This window comes from Pezoporus flaviventris, unplaced genomic scaffold (assembly GCF_033815535.1).
Source record: "Pezoporus flaviventris isolate CSIRO_AGI_PZ_B2104156 unplaced genomic scaffold, CSIRO_AGI_Pfla_v1 ptg000097l, whole genome shotgun sequence".
Lineage (NCBI taxonomy): Eukaryota > Metazoa > Chordata > Aves > Psittaciformes > Psittacidae > Pezoporus > Pezoporus flaviventris.
Window position 1 is genome coordinate 5685292 of NW_026892645.1, and position 27792 is coordinate 5713083.

General features: G+C 56.4%; 1 protein-coding gene and 1 long non-coding RNA gene across 3 annotated transcripts; one reads left to right on the plus strand and one right to left on the minus strand.

Annotated features, from left to right (window-relative positions):
- Positions 1–3920: 3920 nt before the first annotated feature.
- On the minus strand, positions 3921–26429 carry PRRX2 (paired related homeobox 2). Its single transcript, XM_061476626.1, has 4 exons — positions 26121–26429; positions 5484–5668; positions 5194–5372; positions 3921–4632 (listed from the first exon to the last, which is right to left on the minus strand). Exons 1-4 carry the CDS (start codon positions 26362–26364, stop codon positions 4497–4499), a joined length of 744 nt encoding a protein of 247 aa, XP_061332610.1. The 5' UTR covers positions 26365–26429; the 3' UTR covers positions 3921–4496.
- LOC133281276 (uncharacterized) lies at positions 21524–23766 on the plus strand. 2 transcript variants are annotated; one of them, XR_009747449.1, is made up of 3 exons: positions 21524–21711; positions 23180–23241; positions 23368–23766. It is a non-coding gene; the product is annotated as an uncharacterized LOC133281276 (long non-coding RNA). The 2 variants fall into 2 exon arrangements; XR_009747450.1 differs by lacking the exon at positions 21524–21711 and adding an exon at positions 22867–22968.
- Positions 26430–27792: the final 1363 nt, after the last annotated feature.

Below are 27792 nucleotides of genomic sequence, written 5' to 3' on the forward strand. Positions count from 1 at the left end.
CCATCAGCCGCAGGCGAGATTCTCTGCCCCACTCCTGGCCATGCTGCGTGTCCACATGCAGTCATTCCTCCTTGCATGCAATAACTCTTCCTTGGCTTTGTAACCCCCACTACAAAGGAAAGCCTTGCTTCTTCCCGCTTCCCAGATCATCACAGAGCATCGCACCCCCTGCGGGTGGCTGCCATCCAGCTTCTCAAAAGCTTCTCTGCTGTGTGAGGTTGCTTCCTTTGGGGATTTGGAAAGAAGCAGCAAAATATCAGCTGCAGAGAGAAGCTGCTCTCCTTCCGAACGGAGCACAGAGTTCGGGGTGACTGACACATCCCTCGGCGCAGGAAGGGCTCAGCTGCTGAGAAATGAGGTGCTGCTGTCACCTACGTGTTTCTGCAGCTCGGAGGTGGTGTCAGCAGGGTCTCTGGACCTTCCCGTTGCCACCAGAGGGAGAAGGGCTCCGCACAAGGATAGCGGGAGAGGAGGATGCTGTAACCTCTACGTCTGTGTAATTCATTCTGGATGGGGATAACCAGGCTGGCGTCCCTGCGAGCTGGAAAATGTGAGCTCTGTTTTGTCTCGCTGCCGTGGCAGCTGGCGCTGATGGTAATACAAAGTTGTTCTCATTTAAGTATGGCAGGGACAAGCTTCAACTTTTCAGCAGTTGGAAAGCTGTGCAAGAGTGTCAGGCACAGGGTAAGAAACAGGGAAACGGGGTACAGGGAGGTCCTCCCATCACCTGAGCCTTGCTCTTTGGGAAAGGCAAACCAGGAAGGAAATGCAATCTGCAAATAGTGTTCTTGCAACTTTGAAGTTGTGGTGTGTGGAGGGAGCTCAGCTCCCCTGCGGGAACGGGTCCTGGTGATGGATGTGTCCATGACAGGCTGCTTCCTAGGAGGAAAAATCCTCCCATGCTGGAAGAGGAGGAGAGGTAGCAGAGTGCCTTTGAGCTCCTTTTGATTGGCAGCATTCCACCCAGTGCATCCCTACCTGTGGAGTGCAGACCCTGCCACATGAGCTGCAGCTCTCCATGCCTGTCTGCCTTCTGGGAGCTGATGGACCATGGGTTGAAACCTGCTTGAGTGGGACCTGAACTGAATCTGGGACAGTTCAGGCAGGAAATAAGTGACATATTTCCAGCAGTTAACAGTAATGCAGTAATGAGTCATTGGAAGAATCTGCCCTGGGAGCTACAAGCTCTTTGCTTCCAAGGGTCTTTTGAATCAGGGCTGGATGCCCTCCAAAGGATGCTCTGCATTGGCCACATGCTGAGGACACGAGGATGCTGCTTGGGTGATGTTCTCTGCCTGGGGCTAAGCAGGAGGCTGGGCAAGTGACCTTGATGATCTATAAGTCATTTAATGAATAAGTAAGTGGCTGCTTCCCCCTGCTTTTGGGTGCTCTGTGCCTGCTCTGCACTGGAGGGCCTTTGTACTCTGCAATCTGAAAGCTGATGGTTTATTCCTACCCTTTTGTTTCTTACCTTTTAGCTAGTTGTCTGTGCAGATTCTGACCCTTCTCCCTGCTGCCTCTTAGCCTGATTTCTGTAAACCTGAGGGGAAAAAAGCCCTAGGAACCCCCATGATTCTCTGGTCCCTGTGTGGAGCTCCCCTGCAGAGGGAATTTGCGAGCAGCCTGGGTCAGATCCTATAGGGCCTGCTAGTCCTAGTGGGATTTTGAAGAGGAGAAGCAAATCAAGCCCTCTTCCTTGATAGCCCCTCCTCACTAGTCATTATCCTGGAATGAAGTAACTTGCATCTGGCAAGGCCCTGCAATTAGCTGTAATTCAGGGACCTTTTTAGGCTGTTTTCTGTGCCCCTTGAGTTTCCATCATCTCCAGGCATCACTTCAAGGGACCCCAAGCCAGAGGGAAACCTGGCAGATCGGTATGGTCCCTCTACCCTGTCCCAGCTCCGTGGTGCTTCAACACACTTCCCACCTTGATCCTGCCCTTCTCCCAGGCAGTGGGGACCACTTGCTGTTTAGGAGCCTGGGATGAAATCCAGGTCTTGGGGAGATGCTGCGAGATGCCACCATCGGTTCCCCTGCTTGCCCAGGGCAATGGGGGAAACCACAGCATCCAGCGAGGAAAGAGCCACGTTCCCATCGAGCGCACAGACCCGTCTCTACTCAGTAAAATATTTATTCCTCCATTATTTCACAAGAGTTGTTTTTACAAAAACCTTACAAAAATTTCCAAAACAGAGACATGCAGGAGAGGAGAAAAAAAAAAAAAAAGGGAAATCCACCGTGGATCTTGTTCCAAGGAACTGAAATGTACAAATAGGAAAGGGCAAGAGGGAGGCTGGATTACAATAATCCCTCTGTCCTGCTGCCCCTCTGTGGGTGCAGTTTGTATCTTGTCTTGGTGAGCCTTCAGCATTGATTGACAAGCTGTGATAAGCTGCCAAGAGCACGGCGAGAGAGGGGCCATCAGCTTCGGAGTGAGTGTTTTCAAATATATATATACATATAGATATTTAGTGAAGAAATATTTATTCCCTGCTTTTTTTAGGTTTACAGAAACGGCATCTGCAAACTATTAGATGGGTTTATTTTCATTAATGCTCTCAAAGAGGCAGTGACATTTATATCCCTGTGGTTTCATCTTGTACAACCGAAAAAAGAGCCCTGTGCTTTCCATGGGAATAGGAACCCCCCAGCCCGGACCCCTCTTCCTGCCCCAAGCAGAGTTTCTCATGGTGAATAACTCGATCTGCAGTGGATCTGTCTTGCCTCCTTGGCTTTTGTCAGGTCTGTGTGGTGTCTTGCTGTGGTCTGGGAAGCTGTGTGCTCCCCTTCTGGTATGGCAAATGGGGGACACCAGCACTGGAAATAGGAGTGGGGGGACCAGGGTGACTTTGCTCCATGGATAAGGGAGGAGGTGACTGCTCCCAGCCAGGGGGCTGCATTGGTCAGAGAAAGCTGGGGCTGGGGGCAGGATGGAGGGGCTGGTTCACCCCCAGCCAGAGGAGATGTGCTCCTCTCCTGGTTCTCCCATCAGGTCTCCAGCTCTGAGTGCTGAGTGAGTCCCCTGCCTGGGGTGTAGCTGTTGGGTACCATGTGTGGCTGCTGTGAGAGCCCCAGTGGGACAGGGAGGGGACGCTTCTGGGAGCAGCGGGGATTCACATGGGCCCATGTATAGCTGGGATGCTTTCAGCCTTGGTGTCACACACCAGAGGATGTGTATCTGGAGGAAGCACCTTAGAAATTGCTGTATTCATCCTCAGATCTACTGCTACAGTCCCCAGCAGGACTAAGACCTTCTAGGCAAGGAGAGCTGGTGCCTTCTCCATCCGGGCCCACCCGTCTGAGCTGGTGGTGTTCCTGTGCTTGGCTGATGGCTCCTTGCAGCGGGTGAGGAACGAGTGCTCTGCTTCCTAGAGGGCTTTGTCCACAGGGTAAAACCTCCATCTCTCTGGCTCATCCCCCGTTGCTGTGGTATCAACAGGGGAAGGTGAAGGGTGCATCTCTCTGCAGCTCAGTCCCGATGGTGAAGGACTGGGGTAAGGTTGCCCACCCTGTGTCCATCCCCCTGCACATCCCAGCTTGCAACCTCATGATGCTGCGCAGCGGGGTGGGATGAGGAGGAAACCATTTCCTTTGTGGAAAACCAAAGGAGCTCACCCCCATGGAGTCGCCAGCCCCAGACCCCCGCACACATGTGCGAGGCTGTGCCTCCGGAAGGCGAAGCCTTCTTTGCCGTTGGCACGGAGCGCCGGGAGCCGCCTACTCAGCTGAAACCCAACAGCTTTTTCCAATTTTCTCTTTTCCCTGGGATGGTTCAATGACCTGGGGCTCTGCAGCACTGCTGGCAAGCCCACCGAGGGCAGCACCGCCTGCATGGGGACCGCAGTGCTCCCCGCAGCACCCAGTGAGTCCTTCACACCCCTCTTTGAAGGGGCAAAGCCTGACGCCATCGATATAGGCAGCACGATGCAAAGGGCTGGCTGCAGCAGGGACGAGCTGTTGGCTTCCCCAAAGTCTTTCCCAAGCACAAAGAGGCAAATGCGCGGGTCAGCTTCGGCATGTGTGGTTGAGCATCACGAGTCGCAGCCTGGCGGAAAGGGGGGTTCATGATCCTCCCACCACTGCACACTGTCCCTGCGGGAGGACAAGACCCAATAACTCTTTGGCTCTCTGGGCAAGATACCCAAATTGGTCAAATCCAATAGTCCAAGATCCTTCCATGTTTGGAAGCAAATTCTTGTTCCCTTGGCAAGTCTGTTTGTCCTCGAAGAGCGCGTGGGGGGTATGTGTGTGTGTATATATAGCCTTTATTATAAGGGTGTGCGGAAAGCAAGTTTCTAACCAAGTTTGCTCCATATGTGGCTATAATTATGTGCCACTTCGGCCTGGGACTGACTCTACCTTCAAAAGGGAAGAGAAGAGGAGAGAAGAGGTGCTGAGACGTTGGACAAGTGGCGTGTGGGTTGGGTTCGTCCTGGACCGGCACAGGAGCTCCACGCTGTATCCTGGATGAGGCCACGGGGTGGGCTTTGCCCTGGTCAGTTCACGGTCGGCACCTGGTTCTGATGGAGGCTGAACTCTTTGGCTTTGAGGCGCAGGCTGGCGATGCTGTTGGCCATGTTCACCCCTTGGGTGGGTGTCGCGGTCCCGCTGGAGCTGTAGGAGGGCACAGTGCTGCGGAGAGGGAGCAGGGGAGGAATGAGGCATGGCCGCGAGGAGTCCGCATGCCCCGCCGGTGCTGCTGGCTTCCCAGGCCAGAGTGGCTGTTCCCTCTTAGACATCTCCCACAAGAGCAGTCAAGGCTGCAGCATTTTTATGTGGCTGGATGCATGTGGGAACCCCTCAAACTATGCACCAGGAGGCCCTGCCTTGAGCTTTCGGATGGGATGGCTGGATGCGGAGAGCTGGGAACCAGAAGGGACCCTTACCACCACCCGTGCAGGGATATGGGAAGGGTCACCATGAGGCCAAGTTGAATTCCTTGAGAGGACTAGGGCCCCTATTCCAGCCTCAAAATGCATGGAGGCAGGGAAGCCTGCTTACACTGGGCAGGGGATGCTTGGATGAGGCTGAAATGGGTTTCCAAAGCAAAACCAGATGAGCTCCTTTTAGCCCCGTAAAACTCCTACACCCTCAGTGGCAGCACAGAGCTGTGCTCCCATGGTGGTGGGGTGGTCCCTAGGCAGCCTATCCCATAGCCATCTCCTCCCCAGACCCTTCAGTGCCTGCACCTACCTGTATGGAGAGGAGCTGGTCCAGGACAGATACTCTGGGGTCAGTGCAGTGGGCCGTGGCGCCATGGGCTGCTCGATGGCTGCTTCTTGGCTGTAGGATTTGAGGAGCGACGCTGATCTGTTGGCCAGCATCGCCCTCTCGTTACGGCGGAACTTGGCCCTTCGGTTCTGAAACCAGACCTGCGCGGAGGGGGAAGGTGGTCAGAGGAGACCCGGTCAAAGCAGGGATGTCCCAGGCATTGGTCCTACCGCTCATGGTCATGTGCGGAAGGAAATGAGATCTGTGCTCACCTGGACTCTCGCCTCACTGAGGTTGACCCTTCTCGCCAGCTCCTCCCGCACGAAGGCATCGGGGTAGTGCGTCCTCTCGAAGACCCTCTCCAGAGCCTGCAGCTGGCTGCTGTTGAAGGTGGTGCGGTTCCTCCTCTGCTTCTTCTTCCTCTTGGCTGCCCCGCGGCTCGGGCTCAGGCTTTCTCCTGTGGGGAAAGCACAAGAGAGGCCACATGAGAGCCAGACCCATGCGAGATTCCACGTGGAGACTTGGGGGTCTGAGCTGCCCTGCTCTGTGCCAGCTGTGCTCCCTGCAGGGAGCAGCCTACCAACCCTGTGGTCTCCATGAGAGTCAAATCCTGTTGCAGAACCTGCTAGAGCTTGGGGTTAAACCCAACACTTGCGAAGACCTGGGGTGGTTTTATACCTGGCTAAGATCACCTGGACCTGATTTTGACTTCCAGTTTCAATGGATTCTGGGGTACCACTTGAGCCAAACCTCTGGGACTGCATCTCACAACCCCTCCCATAATGAGAACATCCACAGGGTGTCTTAAGCTTGGATCTTGTAAGGGTTTAGGGCAAGCTTTCATGGACAGGGATTGAAATTCATCACCGGAACATCTCTGAGATGTGGGTCTTGGCTCCCACCTCCAGCACAGCCCTGGCTGTGCCTTGTCCCCAGGGTGACACAGGACTGCAGCCAAGCATCTGTTCACCCAGCCCTGGTCTTCAGAGCTAGGCAGGAACACCACTGCGCCTCGCAGAGCTCAGCCTCCGCAGTGTTTATTTCTGGCTTTGCTGGCTCATGGAAACACGAAGCTGAGGATGTAGTTTGGTTTCTCAGTATTGATCTTGGGCTTTCAGCCAGGCTGCGATTAATCTCCTCTTTGTCACTAATATCATCAGGTTTAGGCAAGTTTATGAAGTCTCTTTGTGAGACAGCAAATCGGCTGCCTGCAAAGGCTGCGCAGGGAACGCGTCTCGCTGCTGCTCTTCCTCGTGGAGGTACTACTTAATTATTCTTTCTGCTAATAAAGCATCTGGATCCAATATGTACCTACTGCTGGGAAAGTATTTGGGAATTATTTGCAATGTTAATAATTTTATGACATTCTGATTCATAGCAGGGTTATATTGGGGTTTTCTGCTCTGTATCATTGCAGAGGCCGTGATGGCAGGAATTACTGCTCCCTGAATATGCTCAAGAAATAAATACTTGCTAATAAGCCATCTTGGTACTTATTAAGTAGATGACCAACATTTTCATATTATTCTTAAGGAAGTAATGTCCCTTCCAGCAGATTTTGTTAACTCTCCTGCTTTATTGTGTGCAGTTCTGGTGTCCTCAACACAAAAAGGACATGGAACTGTTGGAACAAGTCCAGAGGAGGCCACGAGGATGATCAGGGACTGGAGCACCTCCCATATGAAGACAGGCTGAGAAAGTTGGGGCTGTTCAGCCTGGAGAAGAGAAGGCTGCGTGGAGACCTCATAGCAGCCTTCCAGTATCTGAAGGGGGCCTATAGGGATGCTGGGGAGGGACTCTTCATTAGGGACTGTAGTGACAGGACAAGGGGTAACGGGTTAAAACTTAAACAGGGGAAGTTTAAACTGGATATAAGGAAGAAATTCTTTCCTGTTAGGGTGGTGAGGCACTGGAATGGGTTGCCCAGGGAGGTTGTGAATGCTCCATCCCTGGCAGTGTTCAAGGCCAGGTTGGACAGAGCCTTGGGTGCCATGGTTTAGTGTGAGGGGTCCCTGCCCATGGCAGGGGGGCTGGAACTGGATGATCTTAAGGTCCTTTCCAACCCGAACTAATCTATGGTTCTATGATTGTAGGATATCACCAAGATGGTGAGCAGGAGGAAACTGAATTCCAAGACCTTTAAGGCCGGAAAACCCACTTGGACCTTAATTCTGAATAATTCAAGACATGAAACCTTCACCAACAAGTTCTCCATCGAGTTCCTAAGGTCCCTTCATGCCTGAATATACCACTTGCAAGGACTGTCCTATCCTGAGATGAGCCGTGAGGATCAGAGGAACTGTAACATCTGCTAGCAGGTTGTCCTCTGAAAGCGGTGCTGCTGTCTGATGCCATCACCAACATCCTGGTGCCCAATGGAGGCCTCACCAGGGGATGCAACAGAGGAGGAAGAGTTAAATTTATTTCCATTGCTGGCAGTGGCCTCCTGGAAAGAGCAGATGGCTTCTCTGGCACTTTGCTATAGTGAGAACCAGTGCCAGGGCCTGGGAGCACTGGGTGCCTCCATCCCTGACCTGTTAAGGGGTGAAGCATTGGGCTGGAAGGAGATGCAGGGATGCGGAGGTGGGAGCTGGGTACCACCAGCAGCCCTATTCCCCATCTGTCCGGAAGGGGAGGAAAAGGAGCTCTGTCCACCTCCCAGGGCTTTGGTGCAGCCATCAGCATTTCTGTGGGTCTTTTGTTATGTTCTAGGAGTACCTGGGCTTTGGTTGACCATCCCTTGGGCTGGAAACGGCCCGTGCTCTTGTATCTGGGACATGTCCTTCTTGGGCTGGGCAAAGACATGATGGATGGTGCTGTGCCCAAAATACCTGTGGGTTTGAGACCCTTTCCCTGCCAGGAAACCGCAGGATGCCCTTTGCTGCTGCTCACAAATGAAATTCTCTAGATTCCCTCCAGCCCTTGTTCCTGCAGCTTCAAATGTTCTGCCAGTCTCTGCTTTCCAGTTGCCCCTTTTAGTTAAACTCCTTTTTTGGTCCTGTTTTCCTTCAGCAAGCTAACGAGCCGCTGGATTAAAATACACGAAGCTCAGTCATGGTTGTCCCGGAGTTTTCCAGGAGCTTAGGACCAAAATGGGAAGCGTCAAGCTGGGAAGGAGCTACAGGATGTAACGGGGTGAGAGATGTTTCCTGGTGTGTTTATGGCCACCCTGTAGGAGTTCTGGGGCAATTATAGGCAGGGGCTCGGTTCAAAAAGTGCCGTTGCCAACGGCATTGCCCCCCCATTGAACTGGCAGGGATTTCAACAGAACCCTAATAAATGTATAAATAACATTTATAAGTCCCTTTGGTTTCAACCCCAATTTAAAATCTGGCTGTAGGACTCTTCCATAAGTGATGGCTGCTCCCACCTACTCGAATTTGGCTGCCAGCAAGGAGGAAGAGGAAAGGTTTCTTAATTCTCAGACAAGCTCCATAGGATCTGGCCCCATTTCTGGCTGGTTTCCATCTCTCCAAACCTATGAAGTAAAGAGCTAAATGGCCACAGGAGCTGGGCAGTGTTGCGCAATTCCCATATGGAGCTGGTAGGCTGCTGGGATGGAGATTTAAGACCAAAGTTGGACCAGGTTGTGTGTGGGTGCTGGCAGTTCTGGGGTAGCTGGAGAGTTGCAAACCCTGAGCTGTGCCTGGGTTGGGGTGCTTTGTTCACCCCTATTATTGGTTTTAATGAAGGGACCTTCTTCTGTTCCACAAAACCCTGCGAGATGCCCTAGGGAGCTTCTAGGAGGATGCTGGTGGCCCAAATCCCTTCCCCACCAGCTCACACCTCCCCTAAAGCACAATGAACTTGGTTTCAGCTCAGAGCTCCCCAGTCTCCCCCTCAGAAACCTTCTCTTTCCAGCTCAATTCTCTGCAATGTTCATTTTCTCCCCTATTTTCCACCTCATTTCCATACTGCAGGGAAGCAGCTCCATGTCTGAGGTGCCTGCCTGGGTCCTCTGCTCTTCTCAGGGATGAGCCCTGGTAATGGATCAACATCTTTTCCCCATTAGCTCAGGCATCGCAGGCTTGTGGGACCAGATAAATGCTGCCCTAATTGCTGGCGGCGTGTGTCTGACAGGTTTATAGAGTACAAAGTCGGGCTGGATCCCTTCTATCGGAGATGCTTTAATAACCCCAAATCAGCCTTCCAAAAATGAGCATCGCTAAGCTGTGGAATCAGAGAAGGAACAGGGAAGAGGATGGGTTGGATCCCCTCAGACCCACTGCCACCCATCCATGGGAACTGGATTTAACCGGACGTACTGACACCTCGATGGAGGAATCAGAAACTGGTTCCCACCCCGATGGGCTTCCAGGTATGAGAGTTTGTAATTGCACACAGTTAAAAACAGCTTCCCAATGTCTGTCTTTTACCCCAAAACAGCACTTGGGGGAGGTTAGAGAGAAAGCCAAGCCCTTGCCTTCATCAGTTGTAATTTGGGGGTTCGTTTGGGGCATGGCTGGAGGCATCAGTTTGATTGTCCAACCCCAGGGTCAGAGGAGACTCCTGAGCCACCCCGCAGCCACCTTTGCCTTCGCTGTATTTATCTTCCACTGATTACAATTTCCGCTAAAAGGGGAAAAAAAATGCAGGAGATGGGGGCAAACAGGGGGATAACGTTACCGAATAACCGATGATGACACGGGGGAGGAAGGGCTTTGTGCAGAGCAGACAAGCCCCGTGGGCTTCACTAAAAATGCCTTCATTTGCCTCAGTGCATTAGAAAAGACACGAGTCCTTTGTGGATGAGTTTTGGGGTGCTCAGTGCAGCCTGGGTAACCTCCAAATTTCCCTCTGCAATACCCAACCTCAGCGCTGCCTGCCTGAGGGCTGTGTCAGTCCTATGGATGCCATGGGGTGCTGGGAGTCACCCCAAAACCTTCTCCATGTGGGAGAAGGCTCGGGCAAGCTTGGGCCATGACGGTGAGCTGCCCTGCTGGGGGAGCTGGCTCCTGCCCCATTAGTGAAGGCAATGCTGAGTCAGCGTTGTGCTGGTTCAGCCGAGCACTGACCAGTCCCACTCCTGCCTCTTCCCTGTGTGCTTCCATTGGTTTCCCATAGGTGACTCACCCGGTTCCAGCTGCCGGGGCCGGGGCGCTGGGCTTGCCAAGGGGGGCCCCGCGCAGCAGCCGCCGAGTGCTGTAAAGAGCTAATTTTCACTACGTTTCCACCGAGGCTTCGGCTTTGACTTACGACCTCCATTAGCGAGCGATAAACGGCCTCCGTGCAGCTGTGAACCAGACCCAACCACCCCTTAAACCCCAGCCGCAGCATTCCCAGGGACGCTCTGGCAGCGCAGCTCATCCCTTGGGATGGCTTCTGGTGGTGGGCTCCGTCACCAGCCTATCGCTCCCCTCTGGACATGTACTTTGTGGGGTTCCTTTGCAAAACGCTCATCCCAGGGCATTGTGTTCACTCAGCATCAGGACGGTCCCCGTGTCCCATTACAAGCGTATCTCTCCCCTGAATGATGCTGCAAACGCACCACCACATCCTGGGAGGGGTTGTGTTGTCCCCAGCACCACCACTTAGCTTTGGGGTACAAATAGCCCCCTTTTTCAGGGACCATGCCAGCCAGTTCAACCTCCTCCTGCCCAAAAACCCAGCCTCCATCTCCTCCAACGTGTTTCATTTTCCATTGCGCCGCAGACCCCGGAGCCCCAACCCGCTTTCTGCCATTAAATTATTTCACACGTTCCATTTACTTGTGAGCAGTTTGCCAAAGACCTTTTTAAGCTTTAAATTTTTCACACACACACACACACCTCCCCCCAGCCAAATGATCAAATCTGTGCCATTTACTTCCCTTCTCCTCTTGGAATGGCATTTTTTTCCCCCACTCCCCCCCGTTTTTTTTTGCTTCTTGGGTATAATTTAAGGGTTGAAATAGCCTGGAGGGAATTAGCTGTAAATTCTTCCTAAGACAAATAAATTCAGCCCTCTAAGTTCCTACGTTTTTCAAACTGTTGAGAGACGTTTTGGGTTTGTTTTACTTGAAATAATGATCGTGGCGTATCTGACCCTCAGGCTGCGGCCGGCTCTAACCAAATAAATAGCTTTTATTAATTAAGGTTTATCCTTAACAAATAAAACCCCAATTTGATCTCGGGCGGCTGAATTAGCAAAAACAAACAACGGGTTCTCCGGGCACTTGATGTGGATTTAACAAATTAACGCTGGGCCTTCATCAGGGAAGCCGCAGGGTGGTGGAGGCCTTTTACAGCCAAGAAATCCTTTGGAAAAACAATGTCTTTCATTTCTCCCATGGTCTCTCTCGGTAAACATGTGGGCTCCCTTCATCCCTTCACATACTCGGGGGGAAGCGAGGAGAGCTCCGGCGATGACGTCCGCCAGAGCTTCATGTGCAATTGTTTAACTTGTTCCCCTAAATCATGCAACAGGGAGGAAGCGTTTCCCTTTGGATTGTGGCGAGCGGAGCCGGGGCAAAGAGCTCAGGGCTGGGAATTGCCCCTCTGTGGTGTCTGCCCCCCTCAGGCTCCTTTTATCCCATAACCCTCAGCAGAGACACCCAACCCGGAGGGGTGATACGGGGGTGCATGGGAAGCCGAGTGCAGCTGAAACCCCTTCCCAGCAGCACTGCGCTGCCTTGGGATGTGGTTGGGGACAGCCTGGGAGCCCTGGGGGGTTCTGCCTGCCCTCACTGGGGCTCTGCAATGGGGAGGGATGCTCTGCTGGCCAAAGGGGAGCTGGGGGCTCATGGGTGCAGGCAGCACGGGGTTTGATGCAGAAGTGATGGGGGGAACTGCCTGCAGTACTACAGGTCCTTAATCCCCTCAGATCATCTTGGGAAGCCCAGAGAGGGGTGAGAAGCAGCTGGGAAGCAGCGCCCCGTGTGCGCTGGGACACCCAACTGCAGTGCTTTCCCTGCACCCAGCCTGGGTGCATGGGACCAACACAGCTCAGGGCCAAAGCTGTATTGGTGTAGCTCTGTTTTCTGGGTGATTTCACCCCACTACCCAGGGGAGAAGCCATGTGGGGCCACCAGACCTTGCACACGGGGTGTCGGTGCTGGCTTTGCTCAGCATGATGCTGTAGGGTCCAAACCCATCTGGGAACAACCTGTGGGCACAGGAGACAGGGGATCCCTGAGGAATGGGGGTTCCACCCCCTCTATGGGCTGTCCCACTATGGGAGCAGGGTCTGACCTCCCCTTCCCAACCCACTGCTGCTTCCAGCTCCTGTTCCAGCCCAACCCCGGCCTTGCAAAGACCCCGGGAATGCCGGAGGGGGGGGGGGGGGTGTCCAAATGTGCTGAGTCCAAAGGAAACTTTCTCAGCTCGAGTGGCGTGCATGAAAAATGTACGAGAGGGGCAAGGCTGAGCTACCGGGGAAACATCAGAGCGCGGTGTTTCCGAGGATGTTTCACCTCATTAATTGTGAGAAAACCGAAACGCTGACACGGTTTTACAGGCTGCCAGTTCTGCTGGGGGAAAAGCGGCTCTGTTAAAACGGAGCAGAGAAAGCCTGCACCAAGAAAGAGGCCAAAGCTGTCCCGGGAGGGCTTTATCCTGCGCTCACTGACAGGCAGCAGCAGCCTGGTTTATGGTTATAGAGCTGCAGCCGCACCAGCCAGAAGCCACCCAGCGCCGCAGCTCGCTGCCCCCAACCCATGCGGACACCCCATTTCCATAAGGATACTGCCTGAGGGTGCTGTGAGCCTCGGGGTGCTCCGTGCACACCCCGCGTCCCTGAACCCTGGAGGCTTTTCCCTTTGCATCTCCAGAAGCTGCAATTGCTGCCCGTCAGCGGTGCCAGGGATAGTGTGTGATGTCTGAGCACCCATCACGGCACATCCAACTGAAAGCCTGAAAGGTTCTGGAGAGCTGGCTGAGCCAGCAGCATCCCTGCATCCCAGCAGGGATGTATCTGAGCTGTGTATGCAACCCAATGGTGGCACTGAAGCATTTTTTTCACCTCATCCCTATCTTTAGTGCAGCAAATGTGTGGGAACATGATGTTTCACTGGGTTTTGGCACCAGAAGGAAACTGGGGAGGAGGGGCCCTATGTCATGAGATGCTGCTTCTCTCAGAGTGGTCCCAGCCCAGCAGCAGCCACCAAATTCACTGGTGAGAGCTGCGAGTGGATTCAGAGCCGGCTCTCCAGCAAGGGCAGCAGTGATTTATAAGCTGCAAAACCCAAGCGCGCAAAAGGAACAAGGTCAGGATGTCACGGTGAGGAGAGGAAGAAGAGAGGGGATGAAGGAAGAAGGGAATGAAGAGAAGGGAACAAGATGCTGGAGAAGCCAGGCAAGGACCGGGCTGGCTGAGTCGTGTGCTGTGATTTAGAGAGGATGCTCTGTAGGTTGAAAGCTGGTGAAACCAAAGGGGCTGCAGCCACAGGTAAAGCCCCAAGGCTTTGACATCACTCCCCAAACACTTCATAGCCCTTCCTACCAGGCCAGAGGCTCCTGCCCTGTCTGGAGGCTCGTGCTCAGCCCAGCACAGTGCTGAGGCCAGGCCCTGGGAACAGTGTTTTGGCACGTCCAGCCCCTGCGTCAGCGGAAGCGTTCAATGAATTAATTGCAGCCACATTCCCTGAAGGAGGAGGCAGGGTTGATGGGATGCTGTCAGGCCTCGGGAAGGGGCTGGGGAACATCTTTGGCCAGGATGCTCCAGAATTTCCCCTCTGCCCTCCCAGGGGACTGGGGGAGATGGTGCCATCACCCACCTTTTATCTGGGTGGGAACTGCCTGCCTGTGGATAGACCTTTGGAGAATGGGACACGGGCAGATCCTGCTGCTGGGCTCACCAGCTCCGGGATGCACCCCAGCATCCTGTCCCCAGCCCTGACCCAGTGGGGGGATCCAGACCTGCGCCTGGCATCATCAGCATCGCCTGAAACAACTGCTCCACAAACAGCCTTTAACGCTGCGCAGCGGTGCTGGCACCCAGTGCGGGGCTCAGCGGAGCCTCTTGCTGTGCTTTCCCAGCTTCTCGGCTCCTGTGCACCCCAGGAGCCGGGGCTGGAACCATTGTGCAGGGCCGCAAGGCTCAGACTGCCTGGCTGCACCCGCTGACGGGTGGCACCGGCCCAGGGCATCCAGCCCAGGACCCGGGGTGCTGAGCGCATCCCTTGGGCTCGGTGATGTGTGAGTGAAAAATTCCCTCCCAGGCCGTGCCCGTGCATCGGGTGACCCCAGCCTGGAGAAAGGGGCTTTCAGGAGCTGCCAAGAGCATCCCATGCACTCCAAGGAGGCTGCGACCGCAGCCTGACACAATGGGCTGTCCCGGCTCCAGCACCACCGCCGCCGCCTCCATTGTGTCAGGTCTCTGCGGGGATGGAGACGCAGAGGAGCCGAGTGGGGCACACACTGGGATGCTGGTCGCCACTGGATACCCTGATTTCCCCCCAGAGGGATGGCAGGGCGAGGAGAAAAGCCTTCCAGGAATGGTCTGTTGTCTGCATGAGTCTGCTGGGGATGGTGGCACGGCTGAGCACCCCGGTTGGCTTTGTGGGGTTGGGGTCTGGCCAAAGTCTGGCATCTTCCCTTGAACAGGCAGCTCAAGGGCATTCACTTCCCTCTGGAGTCCCCCTTTTGCCTAAATGGGGCTGGGGTCACACAGAGCCTCCAAAAACTCATCCGCAATGGTGCCAGCCTGGGATGTCCCCTGCAAATGCCAAAGAGGGACAGGATAAGCATGGATATGGAGGACAGAGATGTGGATATGGAGGATAGACATATAGATGCGGAGAATAGACATATGGAATATGGAGGATAAACATATGGAATACGGAGGATAGACATGGATATGGAGAATAGACATAAGGATGTGGTGCGTGTTGGGCCGCAGCTCCCGGCTTAGCCCAGGGATGCTCAGAGAGGCCGTGTCAGACCAAAGCGATGCTCGTGGCGGTGGGGCTGGGATGTCGGGAGCTGCTTAGCCAGGCGAGCTGAAGCCCTCACAGCGCAGCCAAGCCTGGGGCAGAGGCACCACAGTGGGTTTGAACGGACCAGCGGGGAAACAGGAATGTCGGTTCTGCTCTCCCTGGAATCCGCCAGCCCCGCGGTGGAGGCCTGGGGACCAACAAAAGGCACTGGCTCTGCCCCAGCCGCCGGCGGCCGGGAGCCTCCACAGCAAGGAGGCATTCACAGGGGGTTTGCTTTCATCTTCCAGCCAGGAGACCTGGCAGGGGTGGAACGAGACCAGCGCTTGGGCTGTCCTGCGCCTCGCACGGCTGCAGCACCCCGGGTGCCCCCGGGGATGAAGCTCCCGTTGTACCCAGTGAGGATACAGCCTCCCAGCTCTGCCAGCACCGGTTATGCCGTGCATTAAAATAGCTGAGTGTGGAGAGTGGCAGCGCTGGTGATGGTTAACAGATGTGTGAAGGGGCTTCCGCAGCACAGGGAAACGGCCAGCCCGGGATCCACTGCTCAAATGCTGGATTTGGGGTCAGCTCTGGGTACCACAGAGAGCGGGTACAGGCAGAGGGGACAGTGTTGGCTCCACACAGCAAGTAGGGTGCTGGAATGGATGGTGCCTGGCTGGATGATGCCAGGACGCAGACCCCACTGTCCTGTATCAGGGCTGAGCATGGCAAATGCTTCCCTCCCCATCCTGCAAACCTTGTAGGCACTGCTTGATGCATCCATGATGCAGCCACGGAGGTGCCAACATCGCTCGCACACGGCTGCCTGACATGACAGCTTACACAGGGTATGTGTAATTAATTAACACTAATGAGACTTGTGCAAGAGCCGGCCCTGAGAGCAGCACCCGCCTGTGATTGCAAAGCTCCACCAAAACCTCAGCTTTAATGCAATGTGGGTTTCACCATAGGATGGGAAGGGGATGGGATGGTTTGTGTCTCAGACCATCGCCATGTTGGGAACGTGCTGAGACTTTTGCATGGTGTTTAACCTATGAAACTCATCAGGCAGAGCTGCAGAGCAGGAATCTGAGGCTTCCAGCCAGGGACCCCTGGCACCGTGATCCCAGCCTTCCTGTCCCCCAGACCAACAGAAAAAAGGTGGTTTCTTGAAACTGAAAAAGTAAAAGCCCACAGTAAACCAGCCCCATTGGCATCAGGCACTGAAACCAAACACCAGCCCACCAGGTTAAAGCACAGGCCCCACCACATCAGGGTCATTGCCAAGCGGGATGGGAAGGGATCAAGGGGAGCAGTGGGAATCCCCATGGCATCCCCTCCTGCTACCAACCCAACTCCCCTCTCTTTTTTTGAGGCCAGTTGGGTGATTTCCACACCCAGGCCAAGATGCACCCATTTTATCAGCGAGTACCAGCACCTCCTATGAGAACATCCCTGGACCAGGGACACTGCCACGTTTGGGCAGGACATGGGATGGACACAAGCCCCCATCCAGGACCCCATCCCACCACGGCTCCAAGGAGGACCCTCGTGGGCGCCTGCATGCACAGACGTCCCAGAAAGCCTCGCCAGCGCGCAGCATCGCTGTCCTCCGGTCTGGTTCTCATTTGAGGTCGGTGGCCTCTCGCCAAATTTATTGTAAAACATTCATTTTAATAATTGGCTCGTACCTTCCCCCCCCCCTTTTCTGTTAAACCCAGCCTGGTTAACTGTTTCCAGGTTAAAGCAGAGCATGAGTGGCAGGGATGGTGGGGATGGCAGGGGACATTAGGGATAGAGTGTCAGGCAGGTTGCTGGGGACAGATGCCAGCCATGGCGAGGACACCAGGGGACACCTTGGTGATGCCAGGGTGGGCGCAGCTGCTTGGGTCCCATTCTGCAAAGCCCAATAGAGCTGAGACCTTCATCCTCATCACCTCAAGCCTTCATCCCCTCCAGGTTCCCAGGGAGCCCAAGCACCATGTTGCCACACTGACCCCAGCACCCAACTAACCAAGGCCCCAAACCCAGACAGGAGCAAAGCTGGGGACATGCTGGCACCAGTGGCTGGGGTCCTAGGCTGTGGGTCAGGGCACTTCCACGCAAATCCCATTAAAACTTAACCCCGATGGGTAACGGGTTGTGCTGAGCATCCAAAGGGCTTCGCAGAGTGGACGATGCCTGGTAGTTTAGTTCCGACATTTGTTTTAGGTTTTATAAACCTCTAATAGTAATAGAAATGTTTCAGTGTCTTTTAATTTAAACGAAAACAGTGATTTTTTTTTTTCATTTAGAAACTCCCCTGAGGTATTTACAACCCCAAATTACAGCCATGTGGCCGAGAAAGTGAAACCGGTGAGGAAGGAGCGTGGCCACCGCCCCGAGCCCAGCATAGCCCCGAGCAGCACCGCGCCAGTGGCCGTCCCCACATCCCCCGTGCCCCCTCAAGAGCACTGCATGGATGGACTCTGCCTCACACCTTTGCTGGGGACATGGGGTCCCAGTTCATGCAGCAACCACCACCCGGAGCTGCCATCCATGGCATCCTTCTGTCCTCCTTCCTTTTTTGTCCTTTCCTTTCCCTTCTGTCTCCTGGACCCACATCAGGAGAGGCAGGAGCAGCACCACAGCACCAGTGGGTTTGGAGATAGGTGCCCATTGTCCTGCCCTCCTTGACTCTGCTGCTGCTGGACCAGGGTATTTGATATGTGCTGGATCCCCTGTATCACCCCTGCAGCATCACTGCTACTGCTATCCCCAACACCCCCCAGCAGCAATGCAACAGCCCCCAGACCCTGCAATGCTCTGCATGGCTCAGGGTGCAACACAACCTGAGGTATAACACAATTCCCCCGCATGACTGCGCATACAATGCCACACTGTCCTTCTGCAATGCTCTCTACAGCTTGGGGTGCAAGATAACCCCCCCCATACACACATCGCATTGCCCTCTACAACTTGGGGCGCAAAGCAATCCCCATCCAAGCAACACGCTACATGAGCTGTGGTACAACGCAGAACCCCTGCACGACTCGGGGTACAATACAACCTCCGTGCACCCCCTGCACAGCCCCGTACAGCTCGGGGTGCATCCCGACCTCCCCACCAACACCTCGCCGTGCAGCCCACCAATGTCCCGCTGCACCAACCCCTCAGCTCAGCCCTGTACCGGGGCTGCTCCCCGCAGCTCGGTTCCCATCGCTGTGAGGAGGGCCGGGGCTGTGCCCCCTCCCCATTGCCCCGCTCCCGCCAGCGCTGCCATGTGCTCCCCGCTGCTCCCCCGGCTCCCCTGCCATGTGCACTCCAGTTTCCTTGCGTGTGAAGCCTGCAGCCTCTCGGATTCAGTGGCTGGAAAGGATGGCGCCTCTCCACATCTGGTTCAATGCGCGAGCCTGGCGCCTGGCTTAGCCACAGTCTCCATTCAGAGACACACAGACTTTAATAGACTCATACAATTCTTCCTGATCTATCACTGCAGCCGCAGCTGAAAAGCTGCTTTATTATATGCGCTCCAAAGGGGGATGAGGAGGGAAGGGGAGGGGGCCGGCGGCTGGCGCTGCTGCTCTCTGAAGGCTCCCTGCCTGACCCACAACCCCTTGGGACCTGAGTTGCCCCCCGGGACCTGAGCTTCCCCCCCACCAAGCCCTGCTTTGCACTGTTCTCCCTCCAGCCCCGGGGTGAAGGAGCAGCTCTATGGCCTCATTACACCTCCTGCTCAATTAACACCCCCCCCCCCCCCAACTGCCCTTTGCACCCTGGATGGGGCAGTCCCAGCAGAGCTGCAGGGAATGGGGGTGACAAAGGGGACTCCATCTGTCCCCCTTATATCCCCAAAGAGGTGTCACTCCCCACCAAGCTGGGATGATTTCCCCCCGACTCATCCAACATCAGTATCCCTTTTACCCCACAACTCCTTGCTAGGGGCTGTGCAGCCAGAGCTGCCACCACGGGATGCCCATGGTAAGGGGCTGGAACCAGATCCCCCCATGCCCCCAGAGATGTTCCCAGCAGATCCCAGTGCTGCGGATGGTTTTCCCAAGGGAAGCACACATCCAGCGAGGGATGCTGAGTATGGATGGAGCCATTTCATTACGCTATGGGAAGGCTGGAAAACATTCCCCACAGGCACGTGTCCCTTGGGCGAACACGAACGCTGGGAATGCCTCAAGGGTGAGGGTGGGGTTTTTCTTTTAATTCCCAGAAATCCGGGGGCATCCAGTGAAAACCAGCCCAGTTCTGCATGAGAAAAACACCTCGAAACCCCAGATCAGCCCAACCCAAAGAGGGCTTGCTTTCCCCATCCTCCCTGACCCGGCTGAGCATCACTGGTCCTCTGCAGGCACCAGGACCAGGCAGGGGATAACTGCCTCTGCCCATCAGGCTTTCACCCTCTTCCCATTGCCTTTTCCAGCCAGGAATAAAGAACAGAACTGCATTAATCCTGGTCTAAATCCTTGCCTAGTCCCAGCCACAACCCACTGCCCAGCATCTTAAAGGATGCTCTGAGCCTGCTCCATGGTTCAGGGATCCCATCCTGGGAGGGTACCTCCTTCCAGTGGCAGGGAGGGGACAAGCTGCCAGCCTGGGGATCCCGAGGCTCTGCCATCCCCAAAGCACCCAGGTCCCATCCTGCTTCAAACCTCATCCCTCCTGCTCAGTGATTTTACAGCTCGAGGGGGATAATTCCCTGGGGCCGGAGGAAATCAGCCCTGGGAGAAGAGGTGATCCCGCTCCCTGGGAGAGAGGAGGGTTTCTAATGAGACAGCCTCAAAGCCCCAAATCATTTCATCAGCCTCCCAGCTACAGACACACGCCCAGGCTCTCTTAAAATGCTGATTCGTTGAAATTGGCCCCATCTTGGCTGCACGGAGTCGAAATTTCATATTTTTCCTGTGAATCAGCCCCGTTCCCTGAAATAACAGCCCAAAAGGAGAGGGGAAATAGTCTTGCACTGAGCTGTTCCTGGTCGAGCTAGACATAACAGCCCAGGGGGGACAGCAAGGTGTCCCCATGCCCTGGCACCCTATTGGGCTGGGCAATGGCTGTGCCATGGGGTATTTGAGGCGCTGCTGGGGCTTAGAACACATCAGTGGGTGCTGCTGGGGCTTACAAGGGAGTGGGGCAATGCTCTGTGTCCCCACTGCAGGTGGGACCCCTGCGCTGTCCCCTTCAGACCATGCTGAGCAGCGGCTCTTGAGACTCTGCTCCATGTTCCTGCACCTTTCCCTGCTGGAAACAGGGGTGGGAATGAGCGTTCCCCGCAGCAACGCCTACCAAAACCCAGCTCACTGGGTGTGCTGAGGGGAGGAAAATCCCAGCAACGGGAAGTGGGGGGAAAAGTGGTTTTCCTGCCCTTCTGTCCCAGCCAAGGCTGCTCCGGCTCTCAGGGTCCCATCTCCCCAGGCCCTGGTTTGGGGTTTTCATTCTCTTCACCCCTTGGCAGCAGCTCCCAGCACAGATCAAGCACGTGTGGGGACCCCGCAGAGCCCTGCGCACGCTGCACAGGACGTGCTGGTATGTGTTTCCCTGCGCCCCTGGGGAGGGCTCTGCGCTAACAGCGCTGCTTCCCGGGGCTGCACAAGCTCCAGCTCCAACCCAAAGCCCTCCCCAGGCTGCCGTGGGGGGAGCCTGGAGCCCGGGTGGGGGTGTTCACCCCATATGGGGACAAATCTCCCCAAAATTGGAGCCCAGATGCCACCAGTAAGAGCCCGGCTGCATCCCAGGGGCAGAACATCCTCCTAGTGCATGGGGAGGAGCGGGATGCTGCACGGGTGTCGCTGCGGGAGAAATGGGATGGGGAGCGGGTGTCATCATGCAGAGGAGCGGGATGGTGAGCTGCTGTCACCCTTTGGGGCTGGAAGGCACAGGGAAGCACAGAGCAGTGGTATCAGGCTGTGCCCCATGGCAGAAGCCTCAGGAGACCTGAGCTTCCCTGCCTGTGCCTGGCAGGGCTTTTTGTGCTGCTCCATTTGCTTTTGGCAGGGCTGTGACCTGACCCATCCTCTTGTCCTGCCTGCGCTATGGGAAAAGCATCACTCCCAAACGTCCTCCCTGTCATGTTTTTTGGATGGGTGACACCTGCGGAATCAGTTTCCCCTCATCCATGGGACATGGGACCAGTGTCCCAGGGCAAGAGCCATAGGAGGGGGTGTCCCCAGTAAGGAAGCAGACAGCCTGGCTGCAGGGATCATGCTGCAGGTTGGGGCTGTCCCTTGCTCCCTGCAGCAGCCCAGAGAGGTGGAGGGGGGCGGTTCTGTCCCCATATCCCCGTTTTCTCCAGACTGGGATACACTGGGCTCCCTGCGAGCGGCTGGAAACCGTCTGAGCGAGCCGGGACACGTCAGGCTCCTCATCCATCCCTCGCCTGTCGCCAGCCTCGCACTAAGCGCAAACAAATGTGAGGGTGGGAGGCGGGCCGGGGCGGAGCGCTCCCGCCCGGATTAATTGGCGTTTACTCAATCCCTGCTGATGGATGCTGCGCTGGGGACCTGCCAGTGTCAGGCACTGGGCAAGTGCTGGTCTTGGGCACATAGTCCAGCGGTGCTGTTCTCTCTCCTGGAGACCATCCTGCTCCAGCAGCCCCGTGAGCATCGTCCTTCTATGGAAATAAACCCCTTGTCTTGGGCTCTGCAGCCCTCAAAGCCCTCCAGGCAAGGAGATGTCCCCAGGTAGGTGCTGGGGATGGTGAAGGTGATGTCTCGTCACTGAGTGTCATGGCTGTGCAAGGTGGCTCTCATCCCGGTGCCATCCATGCTGGCCTTACAAGGACTGACATGGTTTGCTTCCCCCTTGCTTCAGATGCCACCTCCCAGCTCTGCCACACAGGGACTGTCCCCAACAAGGGCCCTGACAGCCTGGGAGGATGACAGGGACAGGGACGCCTGTTTTGGGGATGTGGCAAGGGGCCATGGGTGCTGTAAGACCTGCACCCCAGCCTTGCTGAGCACCAGCGGGTCGTGTCCCACTCTGCATCCCAACCTCATCCCTCAGCCAGGGCAAGCAGGTCACGGTGGCCCCCTGAGCAGCAGGGACCCCTCCTGTCCCCTTCTTTGGGGGACAAAAGTGCGAGAGCCTCTCCTTGGACAGCTGCAGCCGTGTCCATCAGACACTTCTCAAAGAGACTTCCCTACCACAGGAGGTGATTTGGGGTCCCAACATCCCTGTCCCCCCCCTGAGCTATCATCCACAAACCATGGAAAGCCTCCCAGCAAAAGGACTTGGGGGGGTTCCAGCACTTTTGGGGCTGTGGGAGAGAGGGGTCTGATGGGTCTGGAGTTACAGGGCAGGGGGGCCTCAGCCTTGCTGGTTCCAAGGGTCTGTATTACCCTGAGGCAAGCACAGGGGGTTGGCCACGGATTAATGACATCGGGTTTAATTGCAGCCAAACCATGTACGTGCACGGATGTCCCAGGGAAGGCAGATCCCTATGGGCACGTCCCGGCCCTGTTTCAGCAGTTGTGGTGCTACAGGGCTGCCTCCTGCCCATGCAGCCGAAGGGGCCAAGGCATCCCTGAGCTGTGCCCCTTGTCTCAGAGGGATGAGTGGCATTCGGGAAGGCAGAGAGCCGCAGATGAATTGTGTCCTGTGAGCCCTGGGACCAGCACAGCCCCTGGGCCACCATGGGGGCATTGACTGGGATGCCGCTGCCTTGGGGAAGGTTCCTGAGCCCTGGGAGCAGCTCAGGACTGTTTGGGGCAATCAGACGCTGCTTGACGCCAAAAGCAAGTCCCTTCCTCTTTTCCACTCTGTTACCAGGTCCCTGCCCCTCCCTTCTCCCTTTCCAACTGCCCTCATTTATGTCATTAAAACCAATTTGCTGTAACACCATCTTAATCCCCTCTGCCCGCTGGGTGCAGCTCTCCTATCACTTCATCACTGCTCTGCTCAGCCTCAGCACAGGTCGGAGGGTCCCGGCTGCCCTGGGGGTGAGGAAAGGGCCCCAAGAGCCCTTTCAATTTGAAGAGCTCTGCAAATGTAATGTCCAGGGGCCACCACATGTCCCCATGCCACTGCCTGCTCCCACCGAACGGGCAAGGGCAATGCCTGCCTGCCCCATGCCGGAGGATCCCTTTGGAAGGTCTGCAGCCCTTCCTCTGAGCCCAGCTGTGACAAAAGTGGCTCTTTCTGACTTTACAGCCCCGAAGCTGTTGCCGGAGCCAGCGCCCGGCTCCCTCTCCCATCCCCAGGCGGCACCAAAAGTAAGTTCATTGTTTGAAAAGCCATCAGTCAAGGCCTGCTGGCTAAAATTACCCTCCTGCTTTATCATCTTGAGAACATTAAGGGCTGTTGTTAACAGATGTTTCGCGTTACACATTATTTGTTAGTCTAATGAAAGGAGGTGAACAAGCTTTCAAGACCTCAGAAGTTGTGCCGAAGGTTTTCAATGGGAGGCTGCTGCACCGCTCCAGGGCAGGATGAAGATGAGCGTGGGGACGAGCCTTTGCCCCCCTGTTGGCATTTCCACGCTCTTGCCTCACTGGTGTGATTTCTGTCTCTTAATTTCTGGGTCTCACGAGAGCAACGTGTTGCATGGGTATTTGTATCCTCACATCGGGATGTGCCGGGTGCCCTCAGGGCCAGGCTGGGGATGGGGCCAAGGCAAGGACTGAGCAGCTCCCTTGGATGGAGAAGGAGATGGGAACGGCTCTGGTCCTCAGTGCCAGTGGGAAGGGATGTGCCAGCCTTGCGAAGAGAGATGGGGAGATGGAGATAGAAAGCAGGGCTCTGGGATAGGGATGCAAAGAATAACCCCCTGCCCCAAGCTTCTCTGGCTCTGCCAGCCTTGGGAACAGAAGCCTCCTCCTGCTGCAGCTGCCTGGGGAAAGAGAGGGGGGTTTGTGGAGGTCGCAGTCTGCTGGGCACAGCCTAAAGCATCCCTGTGCCCCTGGGTCACAGCGAGCCTTGCCTGATGCAGGGCGTGCCGGCAGCTTCGGGGCTGCTCTTCCTCCAATCCAGCGGTGCGATGACCCTGATAACAGCAGAGCCACATCCTGCAGAGACACACTCGGGTACCAGGGTCCGTTTGCATTGGTAATAAACCCCCTGCCACCGACCTGCGGGGCTCCGAACTTGCATCTGGCAGGAAAAGCCCACAATGGTAGAGGAGGATGAGAGAAAACGCTGAGAGGCTGTTTTACTTTAGGATGCCAATAAAAGATAACATTTCCAGTAAAAGTTCCTCTGCTGTCATCACGCTGATGCCGAAAGCATCGCAGATGTGTAGCGAAAGGCTGATACTCACAGACAGGGCATTTGCTTGGTATTTGGAGTCTTCCCATTTCAATTTAGGAAACTGCACCCCAATTAAGCCCGTGGCAGTGGGTAACGGGTCTCACAAGTCAATGTGTGCATGCACGTGGGTTTTCTTGTTTCCTTGTTCTCTTCTTGCCTGCTGCTCTCAGCCCTCGGGTATTTCTCATTCCAGGTGGGATCAGAAGGAGAAATGCTTCCACTCCTGGACAGGTTGTTGGAGCATCCCACATGCTGATGGTGTCTTCATCCCTGCAACCTCGTCGAAACAGGTGCCAATGGGAAATATCCCCCATGGTCCAGCAGTGCTGGGATCAACTAGACAAACCCCATAGGGCCTCTGCCCGAGGTGGAATGAGCTTTTGGGATGAAAAAAGGGCTTGGGGGATCAGACATCCCCCTTGCCTCTCCTCTCTGGTATTTATCATCCCTGGTACCCACTGAGCCTCTCTGGGGTGCGGGAGGAGCTCTGCAGGGTGGCAGTTTCTCTGCCGTTTTGCAAAACACCCTTGTGAGCTGAGCTGGTTGTGTCGGGCTGGGCTGCGTTTCCAAAAGCTGCACTGATCCCACACAACAGACTGTCCCCCGTATGGTCCCATCGGCGGGTGAAAACCTCCCCGCAGTCCCAAAGGCAGTATGAGAAGTACAAACAGAACTCATGAGAAGAGAAGGGAGGATGGAAAATAATGCCCAAAATACCAGCTACCATCCCGAACGCAACACCCAGCCTCGCTCAGCCCTCAGCATCCCAAGCAGAGGCAGGTTGGGGCTCAGGAGTTTTCTCGGTGCAGGAAAGTGGTTGTGCAGAGGTTGTACAGTGGGTGCAAGAAAGACGCTTTAGATCTGTGTGTCACGGGAAGGGACAGAGGGAGCACCCTGTGCACGTGGGGTTCCAACTGGGAGCCCCTCACCGCAGGTCTGGGCAGCACTGATTCCCGGGTAGACTGTGCAGCCTGACCGAGCTGTGCTTCAAGGGGCTGCAGAAAACAAGCTTTGGGGTACCAAAACCCAGCCGGGAGGCAGGTTTGGGGGATGTCACCCAACGGTGCCCTCGGGGTGGGCACCTCCACCCCACGCTCTGCCTCCCCTCGCCTTCTCCATTCCCTGCTTTGCCGCAGGGACGAGGCAAATCCTCCTCGCAGCAGCCCCGGGCACCGGAGCAGGGAGGGACGCGCCGGGGCCGGCGGAGCGGCGCGCAGGGATGCGGGCAGGAGGGTTCTCCCGTTAAAAACGTGCCTCTTGCCAGGACCGAGCGCCACGAAGCCGGATCCCGGGTCGATCCCCATCCCCTTTCCCATCACAGTTCCGTCCCCGTCGGCCCGTTGCTGCCTTTGCTACCAGATGGGAGCCGCTCTGCGGCGGCCACCGGGAGCGGGCTCTCTGCGTCCCGGTTCCCGTGGCCCAACCGGGCAGCCTTCGCTCCCCAGGCCTGGAAACCGAGGCGAGGAACCCCGGAGAAAGGGGGGACCCCGCAGGCCGCGCAGCCCCGGGAGGCACCGGCCGCCCGGGACCGGCCCGTACCCGGCATCTCCGGCGCTAGCGGGGAGGCGGCCGGTGCAGGGTCCCGCTCCGCGGTTCGGGATCCCTGTCTCCTAGTGCGATGTCCCCGTCCCCCGGCGCGGGGTCCCTCTGGCCCAGCCGTCGCGGTGTCGTCATCCCCACACCTCGCCCCGACGCTGGTCACCCCTCTTTCCCACCCGGTGCCCCCAACCCCGCCGCGGGGGGAAACCGAGCCCTTTTATCCGCTGGCCGACGGCGGGGACACCCCATCCCTAAAGCTGCCCCAACCCGGGAGTGGGGGGGCCCATCCCGGGGCGCCGGCACTCACCGTCCTGGGGCGCTGCCTCGCTGCCGCTGCTGCCTCCCGACGGCTCCGGCACGGCCTTACCGCCACCGGCGGGCGGGGGACCGGCCGGAGGGGTCCCGTTCATACCGGCCGCTACCTCCTCCAGGTCGAGGAGATGGCTCACGCTGAAGTTTTTCCGGCTTTGAGCGTTTTCGGGCGGCTCCGGGCCGCGCACGGCGCTGGGGGCGAACGGCTTGTCCATGGCGAAGGCTGGCGCCGAGTCCATGGCTCCCACCCCCAGCCCGCAGCCCACCCCGAGGTGCCGGGCCGCTCCCGGCCCCCTTCCCCTCCCCACCCCCCCCCCCCCAAAAAAAAAAAAAAAGGAAGAAAAAAAAAATTTTTTCTTTTAAAAATGGGGGGAAAAAAATAAATCGCGGCTGCCCTGGGAGCCCGGCTCCCTCCCCAGCCCCTGTTCCGCCTTGTGCTGACGTCTGGGGAAAAAACCACGCTCCCAGCCCAAACTTTCTTCCCCTGCTCTTTGCTCTGGAGCTGTTCAAACAAACGCCCCTGCTCCGAGCAGAGCGGGGCGGCCCCTCGCCCCCCCCCCCCCCGCCCCGGCACGGCGACCTGCCCCCTGCCAGGGGCCGAGCACCGCCGGCAGCCAAGCCGAGGAAAGGGGAGGGGGGGGACACAGGGAGGGAGACCCGCTTCCCCCCCCCCCCTTACCCCATCCACATCATTTCCCCCCCCCCAAAGTTCTGCTTTAAGTGCTTCTATCAACAAGTGTAAGTGGCTGCGCTGCTTGAGGAGGGATGGGGGAGAGAGGAGCTGGGGAAACCCATTCCCAAATGGGGCTGGAGGGAGAGGTGACCCACAGGTTAGCGGGGGGACACGGTCCCCCTCCACCTCCAACCCCCCCCCCCCTTAACCGGTCGCCATCAACCCCTGAGCAGGGTCACCTCTCCTGGGAAAAGCCTGGCTCTCTCGCCTTAATGAGATAATTACGTCCTGCACCACAGTTAAAAACTCATAGGCTGCTTCCCTTGGGGTTAGAAAGAAACCTCCCTAATGAAAACCAGCCACCGGGAGAGGGAAAAGGGAGTTTTCCTCTTTAAAAATGATATTTATATATAGAGAGAGAGATACATGCAGAGGGTGGGAGGGAGGGGGGCTTGTTACTGGTGTCCAGCGAGGGCTGGGGGCATGAGCAGAAATGAGAGGTGAACGGTTCTGATTCCCCCCTCCCCGGCTCCAGCCGCGCTCTGCTGCCCGGCGCTGCAGGCACATCTGGACGGGGCTGCGCGCCCGCAGGGTTCAAGCCCACATCTCGGAGCGAGATGGGCCGCTCGCTGCAGCCCAGCTCTGAGCTCATAAACATCATCCCCGCTCCAGCGCGGCCGAGGGAGGCAAACCCCTGCCTGAGTTATTTTAACATTTGTCGAAAGCTTTTCTTGCGCTCTCTTCCCCTTCAAGTCGGAGGCGTGCGGGTTCTGAAGCCAGCCAGTGCTGCCAAATCTGATCTTCCTGACGGGGAAGCAGCTTCCCAGAGCTCTCCAGCTTGGAAAGGGTGTAGCTGAAGGCAGATTTTGGCTCTCTCCGACTCCGCGGGGGGCTCCTCGAGTGTGCAAACAAGCCAGCCAACCTCCCTTCCCCTCGCCTGCTTTTCTGGGGTCCGTTTATTGGCCCTATTGGCCCCATTTATTGGCCCTGGTGG

Excerpts from the sequence above, each read along its gene's own strand:
- PRRX2 (XM_061476626.1), bottom strand. The coding sequence starts at position 26,364 with ATGGACTCGGCGCCAGCCTTCGCCATGGACAAGCCGTTCGCCCCCAGC. Across the intron at positions 5,373-5,483 it reads TCAGTGAGGCGAGAGTCCAG|GTCTGGTTTCAGAACCGAAG; the intron begins GTGAGCACAGAT and ends CCCTCCGCGCAG. Across the intron at positions 4,633-5,193 it reads ACCAGCTCCTCTCCATACAG|CACTGTGCCCTCCTACAGCT; the intron begins GTAGGTGCAGGC and ends CCCTCTCCGCAG.